Source organism: Diplotaxodon limnothrissa, linkage group LG3 (genome assembly GCF_057381915.1).
Source record: "Diplotaxodon limnothrissa isolate DT_005_m linkage group LG3, D_limnothrissa_male_GT1.1, whole genome shotgun sequence".
In the NCBI taxonomy this organism is placed as follows: domain Eukaryota; kingdom Metazoa; phylum Chordata; class Actinopteri; order Cichliformes; family Cichlidae; genus Diplotaxodon; species Diplotaxodon limnothrissa.
The window spans coordinates 54,358,912-54,381,013 of record NC_140598.1 but is presented as its reverse complement, the minus strand read 5'-3'; the positions used below and the strand labels follow the sequence as shown (position 1 = coordinate 54,381,013).

At 43.4% G+C, this 22,102-nt stretch overlaps 2 protein-coding genes across 3 annotated transcripts in view; both read left to right on the top strand.

Annotated features, from left to right (window-relative positions):
- Positions 1-22,102, top strand: part of LOC146636603 (protein Dok-7-like) — a 53,704-nt gene that overhangs the window by 7,227 nt on the left and 24,375 nt on the right. For both annotated transcript variants that reach the window (XM_085349603.1, XM_085349604.1), the window contains exons 4-5: positions 2,963-3,163; positions 11,050-11,169. In XM_085349603.1, coding sequence (XP_085205729.1) covers positions 2,963-3,163; positions 11,050-11,169 — 321 coding nt within the window. The remainder of the gene's footprint in view (positions 1-2,962; positions 3,164-11,049; positions 11,170-22,102) is intronic.
- Positions 16,484-19,520, top strand: LOC146636604 (uncharacterized). The gene is made up of 3 exons (XM_085350929.1): positions 16,484-17,270; positions 17,517-17,858; positions 17,937-19,520. The coding sequence occupies exons 1-3, from the start codon at positions 16,866-16,868 to the stop codon at positions 19,254-19,256; spliced, it is 2,067 nt and encodes a 688-aa protein (XP_085207055.1). The 5' UTR covers positions 16,484-16,865; the 3' UTR covers positions 19,257-19,520.

The window sequence follows — 22,102 nt, the reverse complement described above, 5'->3', positions numbered from 1 at the left end:
AGGCCTCTGGTAGAGGACCCGAGCTTGAAGGATAAACCGCCCGCAGGGGCGTGCTGGGTGTTTTTTTTTTTTTTTTTTTTTTTTTATATATATATATATATATGCCCACACTCTAAAACAAAGACCCCCCCCCCCCCAAGTCCCACACAGATCAACACAGCCATCAAACATATTACAGCGATATAACAATAACAGAAGTACATTTAAACAGGCAATACCTCTAGACTCGTAAAATAAGAGATAAAGGGTTGCCACTTGTGGAAAAATGTGGCTGTGCAACCTCTCAACGTATATTTAATTTTTTCAAGTTCTAAAAAAACATGACATCTTTAGGCCACCGGGAAGTAGTAGGATACTTAATAGACTTCCAATGTAACAATATTAGACGTCTCGCTAACAGGGATGTGAAGGCTATAATATCCTTTTGTGTGGTATCAAGTGTAAGTGAGCGATCAGGAATCCCGAATACAGCAATCAGAGGACAAGGATGAAGAGTTACCCCAAGAACAGTTGACATAATACCAAAATACCCTGTTCAGAAACCTTCCAGCTCAGGACACAGAAAAAACATGTAGCTAAGGTGACAAGGAGAGCCATGGCATTTATCACATTTATTTTTCACTTCTGGATACAATTCAGAAAGTCTAGACTTAGAGAAATGCGCCCTGTGTATGACCTTAAATTGACGAGCACAGGAGGTGGAAGATCGTACCCTCGCTATTAGGGATGGGTATTGATAAGATTTTAACGATTCCGATTCCATTTTCGATTCTGTTTAACGATTCGATTCCTTATCGATTCTCTTATCGATTCTTTTTTTTTTTTAAAAAGGAGAACACTAAAGTCGATTAGCTTAGAACTGTGTTTTATATCTTCTCTTTGAACAAGATAGAAATTTAGGAGTAACATGACCTTACAAACCCAACAGTGAGATCTTAAGAGAGCCACAGCCTACGGCTCTTCAATGGGGTGTCACAGGGTCCCCAGGAAAAAAAATGTATATGTAAAATAATAAAATAAATATTCTCCTGTAGCAATAACAAAGTTTAACATAAATTATTCTGTAGCAATTACACAAGAATATCCAGTAATGTCCTGCCTACAATTAAACACATTCACTTACCAAAGTGAAATCGGGGGCATCTGCTGTGGCAAATGGGTGCAAGCCTTTGACCACAAACTTAGACACTGCTGGGTGACATTCGTCTATCCTGGCCTGAAAGGAGACGCTACCGGTAGACTGCAGCGAGAACTGCCAGCATCTGAGCCAGCCAGACTCTGTCTCTCTCATCATGGTTATCTAAATGCAACGCACAGTAATAGCAGGTTTTGTAATAAGGTAAATCGCGCTAACATAATATGCAATGCTAATTGATTAGTTACCTGCAGTATTAACGGGAGAGGACGTGGAAACGCTACCGCTGCTGCTGGGTTGAGCTTCGCTAGTCCGGAGCGGATCAAAAACACGACATTCGTTGAAAGCAATCGCGTGTTTTTTGAGCAAATGCTTTTGCATATTCGTAGTGTTTCCTCCCTTTGATGAAATCTCTACTTTGCAAGTATTGCACGTTGCCCTGTTGTCATCCTTTCTCATAAAGTGTAACCAAACTTTTGAGCGTTTGTGCCGCTCAGGCGCCGTGTTTCCTACTGGGTAAAAGACGCTACTCAACGTGATGACGTCATTCGGGGCGACTGGAATCGATAAGGGAATCGTTTTTAAAAGTGGCAAACGATTCCAAGGAATTGAAACAGTGGGAACCGGTTCTCAACAAGAACCGGTTTTCGATACCCATCCCTACTCGCTATAGCCTGTTCCCAAGACTCCTCATGTATTTGAATTCCTAGTTCTCCTTAAGCTTAACAATAGAGTGGTTACTAAAAGACAGGATAGTATCATAGAGTTTCGAAATGGTTGACTGTGAAACTCTTACTCATTGGCTAAAAACATCATAGTCATAGTTTGTTAGTTTGTTTTCCGTGAAACCGGTGTGCATTTTCACGGAAAAACTCCATGAAATTTAAATTTTTATTCATTATGACACAAAACGAATGACTGAGCCCATAAACCCATCAGAAAGCTTTTAAAGAGGTCAAGTCAGAAAGCCATTTTCCCGTAGACTTTTTGTTTGTTTGTTTCTTTGTTTCTTTACTTGCTTGCTTGCTTGCTTTTTTTAAATACCAAGATAGAGATCGTGAAAATGCTAATCCCTAGCCTTCAGAACAGGACTCTAGAAAACCAGTCAACGATGTTATATTAGCTAAGTTTTATACCATCTATGCCTGCCACTTAAAGTGGCGACACTTTAAACAATGGAAAATAGAATTGGAAAAATATATTCAGGGTATATCAGTTTATGAAAACAATTATCTCTACAGAAAAAGTGTTTATGCAACCTACCTGGCTCTGAACAGTTCTACTCTAAACTTGAATATTTTAACATGGTTGCTGTGTGGATTGAATTACCGTACTTCTGGACCAGCCCCAATGGACACTTAAGGTATTGCAGGGTTTCTGTGTTAGCTTTATTTTTCAGCCTCATACCAAAGTGAGGCTAAAACTCTTACAAAATACCTACACTTCATTATACCAGAGGATCTTTTTTCCAGCTCCCTCTTGCTAATTAGCTGCTAGAAGCTAATGTTAGCGATGTGTTAGCAAGCTACTATATTTAGGTAATGTACTTGCAAACATAATTACTCATAGCTTCCTAAATGGCACATATTTCACTGCAATGCAAGTCGAACGCTGATGCTTCAGATTTACTTACAAAAATATATTCACCCAGAACGGACATTTGGGTATTTGAGAGTGACAAAATAGGAGGTACTTCGCAGCTTATGAAGAAATGTGTTCAGGGTTATTTGCCTCATTTATGTTCCTCTTTACTCTTTCCACTCTTTCTACTTATTGTAAAACTCATTTGGAATATGCGTTAAATTTGAGGATCTGTGTGTTTCTCAGTTCACAGATTCAGTGTTGGAGTCTTACCAGGGACCAAGTTGGAGAGCGGGCCTGCAACTCTCCATTTGTGCAACAATTTGTTGGCTCTTGCTCGGGATGTCCCTCCTGTTATTATTGGCCACTGGAACCTTCCAGACCTGCGTAGATATGGACCTGTACCAAATGGATTCGTGTTTGAAGGAGGAACAAGATGTGGCTACTGTAAGTTTATAGCTGCTTAATTATTGTCTGTTTTGTGCAACATTTGAGTGTGTTAAGTTTATGTAAATGGGTATTAAAATAATATTTTGTGCTTGGCAGAGGGTTTAGGGGATAATTAGCTATTAGGCTGCACAGTGACAAAGAAAATGTAATGCAAAATTTAATCACCGATTGTAAAGTGAGGCATCTGAAACACATAAACAGTAAAAGACATTAAACAAAAATGTAATAATATTAAAATAACACAATTGGAAGAAGAAGAGCATGAATGTTAAACCCCAACAGTGAATTTCAAAGAAAATGTGCTTTTAAGAAAAGACAGAGACTCAAGTATGACTGCGTTAAACATCTCCATCCTTTCATAACATTAATATCTCTCCATCATTAGAGGCTAATGGCTCATTAAATCATGATACGTGCTGTGGTTTGTGTCTCTCTCTCTCTCAAAAACACAAAATAATCACCGGCTGTGATTTGCGGTGATTCATGCTTATCTTTCTGCCCGTGAAAGAGAAGCTCTTTCTCAGTACAATAAATCTGACTCAAAAAATATGCTTTCTAGCCTGAGGAAATATAGCTAGAGGAGGAGAGGAAGTTTGAGTCTTTGTTATTGATGATTAGTTTGTCCTTGCCTTACTTTTGCAAATGTGCCTTGTGCAAAATAGAGTGGACCTAAAACCTTTTTCCTGTGACAGGAACAGTAAATAGTCTGCCGGAATAATATTTTGGTCCAGCAGTCCAGAGAAAATTAATCTTTCAGGCTATGTTCTTTCAGGCTCCGTTGTTAAGCGTAGAACTTCTTGGATGAAAACTCATCCTGCAGCGAAATAATAACTCAACAGTTTTTAATGTTGACCATGCTTCTGTCCGTACGATTGGGCTGATGAATAATTTATCAAACGTGGGCATATGAAGACAGCAACACACAGTATCCTCTGCTGCGTCCTGCAAACAAATTTAACTTTTAGTACTTTGGTTTAGCGCTTTTAAAACCCCGTGGTCATCTGTTAAGCATCCGTGGACCTGATTTGGATTCCTGTGTGATGCTCAAACTTTGAATTTGCATGTTTGCATGGAGAAGATCGCTGTAAACATCAGGATTAGTGGGTTGAGGTCAGTCACTGGGTGTGTTTTTTGCTCTCTGGTGTACATCTGGCATCCCTCGGGCGGGCACGTTGAGGAAGATGCTCAGTGGAGTTTCATGAACCAAAAAAAGAGAGCGCCCTCAGCAACTACATGTGCTGTTATCGTCACGAAAGACTGTATGGTCCTTGTTTTTCTGCTTCCTTTTTGAAAGGCTTCTTATAGAAACTTTTATCAGGCAGCTGATGGTGTGAGTTGGTCATTCGTCTTTAGATGTTTTATTGTAATACAGAATTTTGGTTTTCTTTAGTATATATTTAGATTTTAGGAAGTGTTTTTCTGACTATGATGATTCCTGCCATGATTTCCCAATGTAGGAAGATCCTATAGTGACTGTTTTCAAATGACATCATGTCATTGGAGAAACTGCAAGCAAAGCATTAAGTATAATAAGAGTGTTACTATAGCAATGCAAATGAAACACAGTTCTAAAAACCCTTCCACCAATGGCAAATCCCACCAATCCATCAGTCTCTAAACCATGTTGTGTCAAACAAAAGGCCCAGGGGCCAGAAACGGCCTGGGAAACACAAAGGAGTACATAGATTTTGGAAGCTGTGTTTTCAAAGGTTTTACAGCCTTTCCTACTGATAAAGACTGGCACCATACCAAAGTTATTAAGTAATTTTAAAAGCTATCCACTATAGAAGTTTCAGTTCTTTACAATAGACCCACAGTAAAACAAACAAACAAACAAAAAAATAGAAATGAAATTTTTCTGTGAATTAATGAAATAATTCAGTTTTGTAATTACAGGAGAGTCTGAGCGATGAGCTACCAGAACCTTTTCTGTAATTTTACACATTTATTTATTCATTCTGGCAGATGTCTTCCTTTTCATTATCTTATTAGCAGCTTGTCATTATCGAGTCCTACTGTTAAAACTACACTTCTATTTTGAGGATTAGTTGTGATAGATTTGTAGTTAAGGGTCTTTACAGTGACACAAAAGAGAGTTTTTCTATTTTGGCCAAATTAAGATCAAAGTGTGCTGTATGACATGATGTGAAATGAATTTAACATCTCAGCTCAGTGGCTCTAAACTGACACTGGAAATATGTTTTGATTTGTCCATATAACCTACCAGAAATATTGTTGTCTGGTCATTACTGATGAATCAATATTAGCTATTAGATAGCTAAAAAGCAGCCACTATTGCTTTAACAAATTCATTCCCCTTTCCCTCCCCAATGGGAGCGTTACTGGCCAGTTTGGCTCAGCATTACACAGAACGTTATATATTTAGCACATTTAGCACTGGCGTTCTTGTTATGCACTTTAATCTTGACGGAAGTAGAAGGGATGTGTGTAAAACCATTGCTAAAATGTTTCAGTGGCAGATCTTTTCTGTTTTTTACTAGTTAAAGTGCTCCAGCAGATCGTCTCTGTGGGTCTCAACTGCTCAAAACTGTCAGTTTGTTATTTTTTATTTATTTTTGCAGGGTGCTTTGAATGTTCATGGATTAAAACAGATGATATATTGAAAGGCTAGTGCTGCATTTGTATGGAGTATCTAGTTTCTTGGAACGGTGCTTCACCCTGCAGGACTTCGAAAGCTATGAATCACACAGTTGTGTCATTAAGTAAATCACAGAGCTGTCCACACTTTGCTTTTCCAAACTGTGCTCATAGGAGCATTAAAGCAGCAGATGAGCAGATGTGAATCGTTACTTCTGATCAAAATTTCCAGAGTATAATCAGAGCAACAATATGATGCAGATATTTTAAGTTTTGTCGAAGCGTCTGGCTTTATAGTGACGTAACAAGACACGTACACAATCATCTGATCACACGTGCTTGGTTAAATCTGAGAGGAAATTGGATTTAGATTGTTTCCAAACCCCACAACCTTTTGTTTTTTTTGCCACATAACCCATTTTAACACTACACAGTAAAAAGCATGTGGAGTAACGATGTCACAGCAATGTGTCTGACATGCTAGGTATCAGCTTACCATAAAGACAACACTTGAATCCACACTGCTGTCTGCTCAGCTGTGAAAATGAGAAACTGAGTTGGAGTTGCTCTGCTGGTCAAACTATATATAAGTTGTCTGTTGTTCTCATTATGGTCTGTATGGTACATATGGTACACAGGCAGCTCCTTACCTTTGAGTCTGTCCATTTAGTCTGTAGGTTTAAAGTTAAAAGGGTTTTGTTCTTAAAATTGCAGTTTTATTGAGTGAAATTAGGTTTGACTTTATTATGTCTTAGTCAAGCCCTGCGACAGACTGGCGACCTGTCCAGGGTGTACCCTGCCTAAGGCCCTAAGACAACAAGGATAGGCCCCCACAACCCTGAAAAGGATAAGTGGAAGAGAATGGATGGATGGATGTTTTAGTCGCATGCTAGAAGAGCACATATTCAGAAACTTCAACATGTCACCTTAGAGATGTCGTGTCATACATGTATTTTGGCCTTGTGGTTCTTCTTTTTTTAAATGACCCCCTTCTTTGAAGCATTATGTAATCACCCCACTTGAAAGATGTTCATTCAACTCTTTGACTTTGAACCAAATAAACAAACCACCACAGATGTGACGCAAATGCACGTTTGTTTAAAAGCCGAACATTCTGGCTTCATGAAACATGCCCCAAACAAGTTAATTTAATTATTGATCTGTTTTTCCCAGATTAAGCACAGAGGAGGGAAAATATGGAATCACTTTGTGATTTGGATGTGTAAAACAGACACTTTTTAATATTAAAAATAGTCAGCAGTTAAAAGAGCGTTTGCAGACCTCAGCAAGCTGTTACACCTGATTAAGAGGAAGCAGCTCTCCAAGAAGAGAGGTGTCAGTCAAAAGGATTATACAGCTCCTTGTTTTTCCCCAGTCAGCTGTGTCTAAGAAAAGTGCAAAGTGTTAAGAATAAAAAAGGAAAACTTAAGGGTAGATGGAAGATGTCAAAGAGTCAGAAGAAAATTGAAAATGCTCAAAACTCCCCATAAATTGGCAGAAAGAAGAATCAGTGGTTTTGTGATAAAAGTGTAAAAACTGGGATTGCCAAAGGAAAGCCAGCATTAACGCCTAATGGGAAGAAAACAAGGTTAGAGCGGGCGAACACAATTGTGCGCTGTGGATGATTTGCTAAGAGTCACGTTCAGTGATGAATCTGCATTTGCCAAAGGGGATGATGCTGGGACTTTTTATTTGGTGCCATAAAAAAGATGAAGGCCTTGAGAAATCAAGCAAAAATGGAGCAGGAGAGATGAAAGTCTTTACCTCAACAGTAAATGCACAGGTGTAGACTGCTTTATGCTTTTCTTATTGCACTGAGAGCGTGGTTTTGGTTATGATTAGGATTAGTTTTCGACATCACGATGATGACGATGCGTCTTGTTGTCACAGAAGAAAGGAAATGCAGACAGACTCATTGACACAGTCAGCACATAGTCCAGATCTTAACCCAAACAGAAAATTTACAATGTCTGGAAAAAAATGTGCCATTACACAAAATTATTTAATTAGTTTGAAGTTTGTTTCATGAAGTCAGAGTTGTTCAGATAGTAAACAACAAAAGGAACAAAAAAACAACACTTTATCACATCTGTGGTTTGTTTATTGCTGCAAAGTAAAAGAGTTCAGTGAACATCTTTCAAGTGTGACGACTTCATGTTCTTTGCCAGAGGTTGTAAGTTTTTCCATGTAGTCTAAAATTCATATCCAGTGGCATACACTCCAATAAGGCCACATCGGCTAATAATATTGTATAGCCTTACGTATAGGTCGGGCTCTGAATACTACAGCGTATGATTACAAAGCAGTGATCACAAGAATGGAGACGCTGTGACTCGTGTAATATTTTGTACTTTGTTCAGATGTTCTTCTTGTACTTGCTTTTTCCTTTGAGATGCAAGATTGTTGAAATCCTGCTTTTGATTGCTCGTGCTTCCACAGACGTGTAGTACCAAAGACCCCAGGTAACTCAAAGTACTCTCTGAATGACTCACATTCAAAAGCTTCAACTCGACTCATTTAAAAAAACAACAACAAAAAAACAGGTCATGACGCTCTTTCTAAAGTGTTCCGGTGGCCTTTACTGCTTCATCAGTCTGATTTCTAAGCTTTGATTTTTGCTCTGTGCCTTTTTTCCTGTCCACACACTTTTGATCACGTGTAATATCAGTCAAAATTCAAAGAGTGGGCTTGCTGTGGCTGCTTTGAATTGCTTAGAAGTGTAATGGAGAGCACACAGCATGACAGGCAGCAAACTATGTTTCAGTCGTTCTTGTTTGTTCGTTGCGTTTTATTGACTCGGCAGATGAAGCATTAGAAAAACATCTGTTCAGAACAACAAGAAAGGAAATGATTCAGGCTGTGCATAATCACCCCTGCTGTGCCCAAAACTCAGCAACATGCATCACATCTGGAGTTTTCCTTAAGGTCTGTTTGAACACGTCGGGCCGCGTGCGTCCCTGTGATAAGATAACGTTTGAAAAATTCAACAGATGTGAAACTATTAAAGTGAAGAGGACCGTATGTGAACACCTGGAGGGGACAGACAGACATTGGAGCATTAAAGATACATGATGACCCTCCTGGAAACATGACATTTTATTTTATTTTTTTAAATTTAAGAGCCAATAAGCCTTCAGTAGTCTACTGGCTTATCTTAAAGAAGGTCAAAGCTGCTTTACTTTTATACAGAAAAGGGGAAAAAGTAAGGCTGCATCTCAGTGTTTGTGTGCGGCGAAGGCCGAGCATTCCTGTGACATGTAATCCCTCGGCACAGTTTATCCACAGCACGGCGAGAAGTGATTTAGCTGTGCTGGGTGTCTCACTTTTGGTTAGAGCAGCTGTAGAACTGCAAGCTGCATTTGTCCTGCCTTTTGTCCACGCCACGGGCGAATGGTCATTTAAGTAAAGTGTAGGTGTGCGTGTGAAATGCTTAGCGCTAAAGTGACTGTACACTTTAGCGCACTTTGCTGTACCAAAGTGTTCAGAAAAACGATTTTCTCTAAACGCAGTCAAAATGACCTCTCAGTAATTAGTGCTTTAATAGTTTTGTTACTTTATTTACTTTCTTTATTTGTTCCTGAATTTTATCGTCCTGGAATAGTTAAACTGGATAATGTTTACATGCATTTCTGAAGGTTGCAAACATGGTAGTGAAGGAAATCTGAATTTCACTTTAAAGTAATTAAAGTTTGCTAGACTTTCATCTTGAGCCGTTTGGATGACTCTGCTGCTTTCGAAATAAAAATGCCAACCTTGGCTCTCGGCGCTTGCTCATTTACACTTCCCACTTAACAAAGTTGGATTTTATAAGCTGTGTTACTTTGTATGGATGCTGTGTTTTTATCACCTCTTGGAGCAGAGACCAGAAGGGTCCATTTGAGTTGTTTTCATTCCTGCAGAGATTAATGTGAACTAAAAAGCTTTGCCACCTGTTCTTTGTTTTGTTTTGAATGTTTGTTTTTGGATTTTTTATTTTTTATTTTTTTGGTAATCGTGCATTTAGTAGTGTAACTAAAATGCAGTCACCTATCAAAACCAACGTGTATATAAATTTGTAACGTTGCAAGATGAACGTGTATGAGGTGAGACACCACTTAATCAGCTCCATCGTAAAAGCACAAAGGAGGCAATAAATCTTTAGTTTGAACAGGTTAAAACAGTTGAGCAGACTTTGGTGCTGACCTTTGACCCCTGCTCACAGCCACAGCAGTGTAAGGGCAGCTTTGACATGGGTGGCTTCAGCCGCAGAATGACACAACAACACTTTGTAAAGCGCAGGCCGTTGTGCTGTCAGAGGGAGGTCAAGAGACCTCAGGAGAACGTGACCTCTCTGACCTCTCCACTATATTAAATCCTCCTTTATTACACTCTAAATTGTTGAAATAGACAAACTGGGAACCATAAAGAAGGAACTTTTTTATTATGTAATACTCTATAACTGCAGCTTTGTGAAACGCATCATGCCTCAGTTTCTTTCTGAAAAGGTTCATGTAGTGCTCGTTTACATATACTACACACTATAAATAATCTATCTGTATCTATCTATATCCATCTCTATATATCTCTATCTCTATATCTGTCTACATCTACATCTATCTATTGTAACAAATTCTACTTTTAGGTGGTATTTTATTCAGGAAATTATTTTTATATTGATATGAAAAAAAAATAATTTGATGTCATAAAAAAACAATAACTAACAGATGCTCTTTGATTAATTGTTATTATTAGCAGCTGTGTTTTGTAAAATATCTGAGTGGTCCATGATTTTGGCGAGCTGTTGACTTTCCTTGTAGAACCATCGAGGAAAGTTGTGGCTTGGAGTAAAAACTTTATGTCCCACTTACGTAAAGATTACGGCCGCCATTTTTTTTTTTTTTTTTAACATCAGAATTAAAGCTGTTCTCACTGGTCCCGGGTGAAAATTGTGTTGCTGCAATATTAATTTTCTCATATAGTAAGCTACGAAAACAGAAAGGGTCAAAAACCTCAGCATGTTAGCGTGTTGAATGACTGTCCTGGTTTAAAAGTAAAAGACAAATAGTTTTTAATTTTAAATAGTAACCAAATATATCTCAGTTTAGGACATTTTGATGGTAGTTGAAAAGTAGAAATGTTTTTTGTAAAATTGAAAAGTTTGTCTCGTTTTACTGATTTATAGCAAGAAACAGCCTGTTCTTTTTTTATTATACTGGCATCACCAATGTTGCACTCTTTCTTGTTGATTATTAACCGTAAAATACACTTTCATAAATTAGCTTAAAACTAATGAAGTCTATTTTCAGGGGCTGGTGTTTTTCTGCTCGCATCTGCTGAGAGCGAGCAGATCAGCTTTCTATTCGACTGCATCGTCAGAGGCATCTCCCCCACCCGAGGCCCTTTTGGACTGCGGCCCATTTTGCCAGGTCAGTATCAGAGGTGTTTCATATTGCTTGGCTGAAAAGAACTGAAGTTATACGGAGGGGGAATGTCAAGATGAAGGAGTAATTGTTTTAAAGCCGTGCTTCTTGGGGAAAGCAAACGGCTCGCTGACTTGTTGCACTAAAATGTAACTTTTAGCCTTTTAGCGGAGGCTGGGGGGAGTGACTTCTGAGAATTCCTGCCTCAAAGACAAGACGTGGACTTCTAAGTATAAATACTAAAGTCAACATTTACCATTATAATTTTAGCTAACTCTGCTTGTGTTGCTTATAGAGATTCATCATGGCTGACATGCTCTAGCTTCCTGAAATCCACCCATTTTTGGCAGAATAAAGCCAGAGGATTTCTTTGATGATGGATACGCTTTGATCTGCCTAAATTATGTCTGGCAGCTGTGTTTTGGTTTTTTTGTTTGTTTTTAAATGCAATTACATAAATCCCCATGAACCAATTTATCAACGTCCTAACCCCTGACTTAAGTGATGAATGTAAAGCTTTAGGTCACCTTAAACTTCAGTAAGAGGATGACTATTATACTCACTCTGATTAGGTAACAAATTCAATTGTATTCTATGTATAGTCCAGGGTGAAGTGCTACTGGTGGGCACGTTAGAGGATGGATCTAGTTCCAGATTGTTGTCAGGTTTCAGTTTGTGAAAGATGCCAAGCACCAAAGTGTAAATGGTTCTTCTGTTCCTTTGCAATCTGCTGTGAAAATCTGACACGTGTCAGTTGTCTTCACTAATGGCAGATCTGCCTTTTGTGATATAATATCACTATTTATTTAAAACACTGTAGTGAAAGTAGATGAAAGGAATTCATCAAAAAATGTGAAGTGAAAAAATTCTATTTTTTTTCTGCATAATCCATCATATAAAATTGAATCAAATGGAAAAATCTCTTTATAAAACTTGTTTTATTAGTTTTAATCTTTTAACTTTATGCACATTGAATCAAGCAAGAATTTAATTATATGCAACAGTCTTTGACTTGAAGAAATTTATTTAACATTTAAACCTATTTTCTGCATATTCCAGCATATAAAATAAAATAATTTTTTTGTGTCTACACTCACTCTTTCAAATAAATGCAAATAAATAAAATCATAGATTCAACAGCACTAAGTCCTGTCGCCCTTAAATCTATTTTTACCTGTTTAGCAGGAGTGGGGCCTGTGAAGGTTTGCCCAGTACCGCGGCGTTCATGTCAGTGGGGGGATCTGAGTGTTTCTCTGTGAATTTCACATTCCCACCGCAGCGTGCTCGGTGCTTGCTTAGATTTGAAGTTTAATTTTTCGCTGTAGAAAGAACTTTTATTCCCACGCAGAGTGAACAGCGGACGCTAATGTTTTTGTCACTTTTTACTAAATCAAACGCAAAGTATCGTCACTACTTCTGAGCTTTAAACGCTGCATGGTCGTTCTCTCTCCTGCACTCCATATTATCAACTGTTGATCTAAACACGTCTGTTGCTGCCACGGATGTCGCACACTTGTACGTCATGGTCATGAGACACTCTCACAAACAAAATCAGGGTTTAGTACCGCAGTAACGCAGAGTGCTTACGTTAAGTAACAGTAATCTAATTACTGTTTTTTTTTTTTTTTTTTTTTTTAAATCCCTTACTTTACTCGTTACTTGAAAAAAGTAATCGGATTACGCGTTACTGCCCAGCTCTGTTGATGAGTGACCATTTTTGAGTGGGAGGGTTCTGTGCTAATTTATCTCGCAGTGCTTGCTAGCTTGTTGTAGAAAGGGCATCCATGAATTGCATGGGTGTATCATATAAACACCAATACTTGCTAACAAATTTTGACTGACTGTACAAAGTGGAGCACAGATCTCTTGTCTTTGGTACAGTTACTGTACAGCATAGCATATTATTTGTTTGTCCAAAGTGCGGCCCAGGGCCTCCTGGTGCCCACAAAGGTACTAGAGGTGGTTTGCAGCAAGAACAGAGACTTAGTTTGAAATTACTCATGGTTACAGTTCCATCCATCCAATCTCCCTTACTACTTTGATCTACATTTACTGCTTTTTCTTGAATTTTGAATAGAGTGAAGATTTAAGATTGGGTGGGCCTCGTGGGAATTTTCTGGTTTTTAAGTGGGCTGAAACATTCTCCACGTTGGGAATGGCTGTGTAAGATTATCTCAGTAAACACGCACACCAGGTCTAGTAAGATGGAAAATAAAATAGAAGTTGTAATTTGGTACGGCGTCATGATCCATGTTATATTTGTTCATACATTAGATACAAAACAGAAAAACCCTGTAGCCATTCTTGGATATATTTTGTATTTTACATTTCCCCATATTTGGTCACTTCCTTTAAACACTTTCAAATGTTAGATTACGTGTTACTGAAGTGGTTAAACATTATTTGGTTCCCCGCTGTTTCCAGCAACACTTTTGATTTTCCACACTAGCAGTTACAAAAAAAAAAAAAAAAACATTTCTCACCCAGCCGCCAACTTATTAGGAAATGTTGAGAGAGTAGCTGCAGGGCCTTGTGGATATTTTGGTTTTCACACATCTAACCGCCCAATCGCATGTTGAGCTCATATTCCTATTATTGTGATGCATAGTAGAATAAATAGTAGGGAGGATGTGGGTTGGGGTGGGGGTGGAGGGGTCAAAGTCATGGTAGCAGAGCAGCCAAAGCCTCCTAATCGCTTCGGGCATGTGTGTAACCTCATCCACAGCATTCCACTGCTGCCTCCCCCCATCATTCTTGGTCACAGTGCTCTTGGCTCTCCCCTCCCCTTTTTCCTCATCTTTCACTTTGTCTCATCCCCTTCGCAGTCCTTAACCGCGTCTCTCGTTCTCACTTACCTTTCACCTCTCAGTCCATGTCCGAGTCTGTCTGTGTCACATGATTAAATCTCTGTGCTAGCTGCTATTTTGATTAATTGCTGTTAATGTTCTTGGCTTATTTATCTGTCTTTCGTCCTTGGATGCTCCAGTGTGTCAACCTATAGTTTTCCTGCTTTGTGTTTAGTTCCCAGCATACAAATTGTTCCTGCAGTGCTTCTTTTTTGCATTTAGTCATGAGTACATTCGTGTGTAAATACGAAACATGTAAAAGCAGGTGGACACGTAACCTACATGCATTTTAAGCTGTCAGACAAGGAAAAAACACCTCAATTGATGAAAGATTATGTAAAACGCTGATGGCTGGTTAGATTCACCTTCATAAAGGGCTAAACTAAGATTGACATTTGATCATTTGTACTTATCACTGTAGATTTATTTCATGTAGATTCTTTATTCCACAACCGAAGACATTAGAAAAATGTAGTGAGGACATTTATGAAGCCTGTTTACAGCTCACTGCCATCTTTGCCAACTTCTGGAGCCATAAAATCCATAAGTGGCCAAAGGGGAGTAACCCTGAAGGCCTGAACAGAGCTCAGCCGGGATGTGCAAACCTGAAAAATATTGATGACCTTGATAGATTGGATACCTGTCAGTCAAGGAAGCATGACCTGAGGCTGGGTTACTGCTTGTTAGAAGTGCAAATGATTTTCACTTAGTTTAAATTTATTTATTTCTCTCTCTCTCTCTCTCTCTCTCTCTCTCTCTATATATATATATATATATATATATATATATATATATATATATATATATATATATATATATATATATATATATATATATATATATATATATATATATATATATATATATATATATATATATATAAAAATAAAAATATAAAAAACACCCAGCACGCCCCTGCGGGCGGTTTATCCTTCAAGCTCGGGTCCTCTACCAGAGGCCTGGGAGCTTGAGGGTCCTGCGCAGTATCTTAGCCGTTCCCAGGACTGCGCTCTTCTGGACAGAGATTTCCGATGTTGTTCCCGGGATCTGCTGGAGCCACTCGCCTAGCTTGGGAGTCACCGCACCTAGTGCTCCGATTACCACGGGGACCACCGTTACCTTCACCCTCCACATCCTCTCGAGCTCTTCTCTGAGCCCTTGGTATTTCTCCAGCTTCTCGTGTTCCTTCTTCCTGATATTGCTGTCATTCGGAACCGCTACATCGATCACTACGGCCGCCTTCTTCTGTTTGTCTACCACCACTATGTCCGGTTGGTTAGCCACCACCATTTTGTCCGTCTGTATCTGGAAGTCCCACAGGATCTTAGCTCGGTCATTCTCCACCACCCTTGGGGGCATCTCCCATTTTGACCTCGGGACTTCCAGGTTGTACTCGGCACAGATGTTCCTGTACACTATGCCGGCCACTTGGTTATGGCGTTCCATGTATGCCTTGCCTGCTAGCATCTTTCACCCTGCTGTTATGTGCTGGATTGTCTCTGGGGCATCTTTACACAGCCTGCACCTGGGGTCTTGCCTGGTGTGATAGACCCCAGCCTCTATGGATCTTGTGCTCAGAGCTTGTTCTTGTGCTGCCATGATTAGTGCCTCTGTGCTGTCTTTCAGTCCAGCTTTGTCCAGCCACTGGTAGGATTTCTGGATATCAGCCACCTCCTCTATCTGCCGGTGGTACATACCGTGCAGGGGCCTGTCCTTCCATGATGGTTCCTCGTCTCCCTCCTCTTTCTTGGGTTTCTGCTGCCTGAGGTATTCACTGAGCACTCGGTCAGTTGGGGCCATCTTCCCAATGTATTCTTGGATGTTCCTTGTCTCATCCTGGACTGTGGTGCTGACACTCACCAGTCCCCGGCCCCCTTCCTTCCGCTTAGCGTACAGCCTCAGGGTGCTGGACTTGGGGTGAAACCCTCCATGCATGGTAAGGAGCTTTCTTGTCTTGATGTCAGTGGCTTCTATCTCCTCCTTTGGCCAGCCTATTACCCCAGCAGGGTACCTGATCACGGGCAGGGCGTACGTGTTGATGGCCCGGATCTTGTTCTTACCATTCAGCTGACTCCTCAGGACTTGCCTGACCCTCTGCAGGTACTTGGTGGTTGCAGCTTTTCTAGCGGCCTCTTCATGGTTCCCATTCGCCTGTGGGATCCCCAGGTACTTGTAACTGTCCTCTATGTCTGCAATGTTGCCTTCTGGTAGTTCAATCCCCTCAGTTCTGACTACCTTCCCTCTCTTTGTTACCATCCGACTACACTTCTCCAGTCCGAACGACATTCCAATGTCATTGCTGTATAGCCTGGTAGTGTCATGGTCCTGGGTCGTTGACCCAGCGTTTTGTGTTTTGTGATTATTTCCCTCTGTTCTAGTTATTCTGTGTCCTCCCCCCTTGTGTCCGGTTCGGGTTCTAGATTTCCTGTTTTGTTCTGAAAGTCTGTGTCTGTTGTCATTGTGTTCAGCTTGTGTCCTCCAGTCATCATGTGTATTCAGATCAGCTGTTCTTCCCTCCTGTGTGCGATTACCCGATTACCTTGTGTGTGTGTGTGTATATATAGTGGGTGTCGGTCTGTGTTCGTTGTCGGCTCGTCTGTGTTTCTTGGTATCCTGGTCCTTGGTCTGCGTCTCTCTGCTCCGCTCTCCGTTTTGTAAGATTTCAGGTTTGCTCTTTAGTTTCTCCCAGTTTAGGTTTCCGTTTGTAATTACTCGTGCTTCATTGCCTGTTTTTGCCACTACCACCCTGTAAATAAAACGTCATTCGTATCATCAGTTTGCTGCATTTTGGGTCCTCCTTTTCCTCCACACCACACGGCTCCCTCCCCCAGCCGTGACAGTACGAGCCGACCAAACATGGACCCAGCGGCATCCGCACCTCCCGAGGAGCTTCGGGAGGAACTAATTGACTCTGTTTCCAGGTTGGTTAACCTATGGCTCGAGCATGAGGGGGAAGAGTGTCTCCGCGCTGTAGAAGCCAGGCTACAGCAGCTCATCTCTGCTCACTCCTGGCTGCTGGACTCTCTTCACCCGCTCGCACAGGACTTCATACTCAATGAACTGCACCTTCACCCACCAGCCGCTACCGCTTCCCAACTCAGCCCGGCGGCGAAGATTTTGCCCGGCCCGCCGGAGGTTTTGCCCGGCCCGCCGGAGGTTTTGCCCGGCCCGCCGGAGGTTTTGCCCGGGAGGAAGCGACGATCGCGCCGTCGGCGCATCACCCCACAGCCGAAGACTAGGACTTTGGAACTGCCAGCTGTGGTGAGTGAAAAGGACCCTTTTTCTGTTTTGGACTGTGTGTCTGTTTATTCCGGGGCTGTGTTTTTTGAGTCGGCTGCCCTGCCGGTATCTCAGCTAGCTGCCCAGCAGCCACTAGCTCAGTTAGCCACTCAACCGTCACCCCCATTACAGTCACAGCCAGACCTATTAGACACTTGGTTACAATCCATAGCTCAGTCAATAGCTCAGTTGACAAGAGACTCATCCGCCTTATTATCACCTATTCAGCCATCGTTGTCACCAACTCCTCCTGCACAACAAGTTAAGTCCATCCAACCCGGAAAGAACTATTTTTCACCTGTTCATGTCAAGCAGAGAGACACACCACATAATATTGTAATCAGTCCTCAAAAGCTGGCCAGCCCAGAGACTGTGACACACTCCAGGGCCTCCCCAGAGGCTGGGTCCCAGCCCCCGGCCGACTCTGGACCCCTGGAGATTAAGAAGCCAGCTGAGGACTGTATCCGGCTGTCGCTGCCCGAGCTGGGTCAATGCTCTGTGCAGCTGCAGTCTGCCTTGTGTTTGCCAGAGGCCCGTGTGCCTGCTGGTTCTGACCCGTACCTGCCAGAGGCCCGTGTGCCTGCTGGTTCTGACCCGTGCCTGCCAGAGGCCCGTGCGCCTGCTGGTTCTGAACTGTGCCTGCCAGAGGCCCGTGCGCCTACTGGTTCTGACCTGTGTGTTCCAGGGGCCCCGGTGCCCACTGGTCCAGAGACTGTTTTCGCTGGGGGGCCCGAGGAGCCCGTCCAGCCTCCTGCTTCGCCTGCTGGGGGGCCCGAGGAGCCCGTCCAGCCTCAAGACTCGTCAGCTGGAGGTTCAGGAGAACCTAGCCAGCCTCCTGCCTCGTCAGCTGGAGGGCCCGAGGAGCCCGTCCAGCTGCCAACTGCAGCCTCATCATCCTCGCCAGCTGCAGCTTCATCCACGCCACGGGCAGCAGCAGCTTCTTCCACGCCTGCAGCGCTACAGTCTCCGGCTTCCACGCCGTCGCCTGCTGCAGCCTCATCATCCTCGCCAGCTGCAGCCTCCGAGCCTTCATCCTCGCCCGGTGCAGCATCGTCATCTGCCTCGCCTGGCCCGGCTGCAGCATCGTCATCTGCCTCGCCTGGCCCGGCTGCAGCATCGTCATCTGCCTCGCCTGGTCCGGCCTCTGCTTCAGCCTCGTCATCTGCCTCGCCTGGTCCGGCCTCTGCTTCAGCCTCGTCTGGTCCGGCCTCTGCTTCAGCCTCGTCTGGTCCGGCCTCCGCTTCAGTCTCAGCCGCGCCTGGTCCGGCCTCCGCTTCAGCTTCAGCCGCGCCTGGACCAGCCGCTGCTTCGGTCTCGTCTGGTGCTGCGACGGCCACGCCACCTTCGGGTCCCGAACTGCCGCCTCGACATCGGCGGTCATCTACCAGGCCGCTGGTGGAGCGTCATCGTCAATATGGACGACCTCCTAGACGCCGCCGCTGCCTTCCGCGCGGTCGGCCTCCAGACTTGTGTCATCGTCGCCATTGCTGTCCGCACGGTCGGCCGCCTGAACGGTTTCCTCGTCGCCGCCGTTGCTGTCCGCACGGTCGGCCGCCTGAACGGTTTCCCCGTCGCCGCCGCTGCCGTGTGCACGGTCGGCCCCCTGAACTGCCTCCACTCCGCCACCGCTGCCTTCCGCTCGGTCGGCTTATGGATCTACGTCGCCGACGTGGCCGGCCTCAGAAGATGAACTGTCCTGGACTTCTGAGTTGTCAGCCTCCGGGCCGGCCTCCTGAACTGTGTTTTGTTCTCGTGCTCCAGCATGTGTGTTTTTGTTTTGGACAATTCTCTCGGTTCGCTGGAGCTTGTGTTGGTCCCTCCGTCCTGGGCCCCCGCCGCCCGCCCTGGGTTGGTCGTCTGTTTTTGTTTTGGGCTGTCTGGAGCCAGCCCTTGGAGGGGGGGTACTGTCATGGTCCTGGGTCGTTGACCCAGCGTTTTGTGTTTTGTGATTATTTCCCTCTGTTCTAGTTATTCTGTGTCCTCCCCCCTTGTGTCCGGTTCGGGTTCTAGATTTCCTGTTTTGTTCTGAAAGTCTGTGTCTGTTGTCATTGTGTTCAGCTTGTGTCCTCCAGTCATCATGTGTATTCAGATCAGCTGTTCTTCCCTCCTGTGTGCGATTACCCGATTACCTTGTGTGTGTGTGTATATATAGTGGGTGTCGGTCTGTGTTCGTTGTCGGCTCGTCTGTGTTTCTTGGTATCCTGGTCCTTGGTCTGCGTCTCTCTGCTCCGCTCTCCGTTTTGTAAGATTTCAGGTTTGCTCTTTAGTTTCTCCCAGTTTAGGTTTCCGTTTGTAATTACTCGTGCTTCATTGCCTGTTTTTGCCACTACCACCCTGTAAATAAAACGTCATTCGTATCATCAGTTTGCTGCATTTTGGGTCCTCCTTTTCCTCCACACCACACGGCTCCCTCCCCCAGCCGTGACAGGTAGTGTGGATCAGTGAATCGATGTCTCGTTCACTCTTGGCATACAGCTTGATGTCATCCATGTACAGGAGGTGGCTGACAACTGCTCCGTTCCGTAGTCGGTATCCGTAGCCGGTCTTGTTAATGATCTCACTGAGGGGGTTCAGGCCTATGCAGAACAGCAGTGGGGACAGAGCATCTCCTTGGTAGATCCCGCACTTGATGGTGACTTGTGCTATGGGCTTGGAGTTGGCCTCTAGTGTTGTACGCCACATCCCCATTGAGTTCCTGATGAAGGCTCTTAGGGTCCCATTGATCTTGTACAATTCTAGGCATTCCAGTATCCAGCTGTGGGGCATTGAGTCATAGGCCTTCTTGTAATCAATCCAGGCAGTGCACAGGTTGGTCAGTCTGGTCTTGCAGTCTCGGCTGATTGTTCTGTCTACCAGTAGCTGGTGTTTTGCGCCTCTGGTATTCTTGCCAATTCCTTTCTGTGTCCCGCTCATGTATTGACCCATGTGCCTGTTCATCTTAGCCGATATGATGCCTGACAGGAGCTTCCATGTAGTACTGAGGCAGGTTATTGGTCGGTAGTTGGAGGGGACCGGTCCCTTCTTGGGGTCCTTGGGGATCAGGACCGTCCGGCCTTCAGTTAGCCATTCTGGGTGTCTCTCGTTAACTAGCATCTGGTTCATTTGTGCTGCCAGACGCTCGTGGAGTGCAGTCAGCTTCTTCAGCCAGTAGGCGTGAACCATGTCGGGCCCTGGTGCTGTCCAACTCTTCATACTGGAGACCCTTTCTTGGATATCTGCCACTGTGATGGTTACTGGACCCTGTTCAGGGAGGTCGCTGTGGTCTGCCCTCAGATCACTAGCCACTGAGCATTGCCGTTATGGGTTGCATCCTTCTCCCATATGCTCTTCCAGTATTGCTCCGTCTCCAGCCTTGGTGGTACTGTTCTCTTATTGTTCCCTTGCCACTGAGAGTACACCTTTTCTGGTTCTGTGGAGAACAGCTGGTTTATTCTCCTGCCTTCTATCTCTCTGGTGTACCTCCTCAAGCGGCTGGCCAAGGCTGTGAGTCTTTGCTTGGCAGTTTCCAAGGCCTCAGGTATGGACAGCTTGCTGTATTTCTTAGGCACCTTATTTGTCGCACCTTTCTGCAACTCCCTTAGTTGGCTAACCTCCCTCCGTGCTACTTTGATCTTGCCCTCTAGCCTCCTTCTCCATGGAGGGTACTGCCCCTTGTGGCTGTTCAACTTGTAGCCAAGCATCTCACTGATCACTGCTGCCGTATTGTAGATCAGCTTGTTAGTGTCGGTAATCGTGGTTGTAGGTATTGTCCGTAGTGCTGCATTAACATCATCTAGCAGACCTTCTGAGGGTACTTCACGTAATCTTGGTAACCGGCTACGGGGGATCCAGGTTTCAAGCTTGGCCATGATCCTATTTTTCAGGTCAGTTCCTCTCGCACTCAACGATCCTTCTCCTATCGCACTTGGGGCTATGTACCCAATCTCGGGTGGGGGTGATGATATCGCCCCCCTGACCTGGCGTCCTGACTCCTCCTTGCCGTAGCATTTGTGTTGTACCTCGTCAATCTCTAGCTGTGAGAGCAGTCCCTTCTTTCGAATGTTGGAACACTGAGCTACTAGTTGTTTCGCCGTCATTGTGGATGTTGGGTATCGAAGAATCCATAGGTCCCTCATCCTATTCATGTAGCCCCTTCCGCTGGGGTTACTTGCGTAGTAGCATTCCAACAACGCCCTGTTTTCGTCTCTTGCCCACCGATGCCTTCTTGTTCCAGTAGCCCACTTTTCGTCAGGGTGCCCTGGTTCCTCAACACCTGACGCGGACCTTGTTGATCATGCAACGATACACAAAATTCACGGTTCGGTTCGATACTTTGGTGTCACGGTTCGATATTTTTTCGATACAAAAAAATGTTCATGCCTTTTTAATTTGTCATTTATTAAAATTATAAATATATATTTTAACTCAAAAGTACAGTTTTTAAATTTAACCCTAACCCTTGTGCGTGTTTTTTATTTTGACAGCGAATGCGCACCTGCGGACCACTTATGTGCAGCCCTGGTTATTTAGCTCGTCATATTGCAGCCACAGAAATTCTTTTGTCCATGAAACCATAAAGCTGCACTTTCTTTTTGCCTTATAGTCTGATTTGTCATAACTTCTCCGTTTTGTGGTAAGCTTTTCTTTGGCTGTCACTTCTTCACCCTGACCTGTCTTATTTGGCTCAGCAGAACTAAAATATATATCCTGCTGCTTTTACACACGTACTCACATAAGCTCAGCGATTCTCTGCGCGATCAACCTCTCACATGTTTAAGCTGCGGGAGATTTCACTTGTCATGTTTGCATAGTAAGCTAACGATTAATAAGACGAT

Excerpts from the sequence above, each read along its gene's own strand:
- LOC146636604 (XM_085350929.1), top strand. The coding sequence starts at position 16,866 with ATGGACCCAGCGGCATCCGCACCTCCCGAGGAGCTTCGGGAGGAACTA. Across the intron at positions 17,271-17,516 it reads CTTTGGAACTGCCAGCTGTG|CCATCGTTGTCACCAACTCC; the intron begins GTGAGTGAAAAG and ends TCACCTATTCAG. Across the intron at positions 17,859-17,936 it reads CTGACCCGTACCTGCCAGAG|GCCCGTGCGCCTACTGGTTC; the intron begins GCCCGTGTGCCT and ends TGCCTGCCAGAG.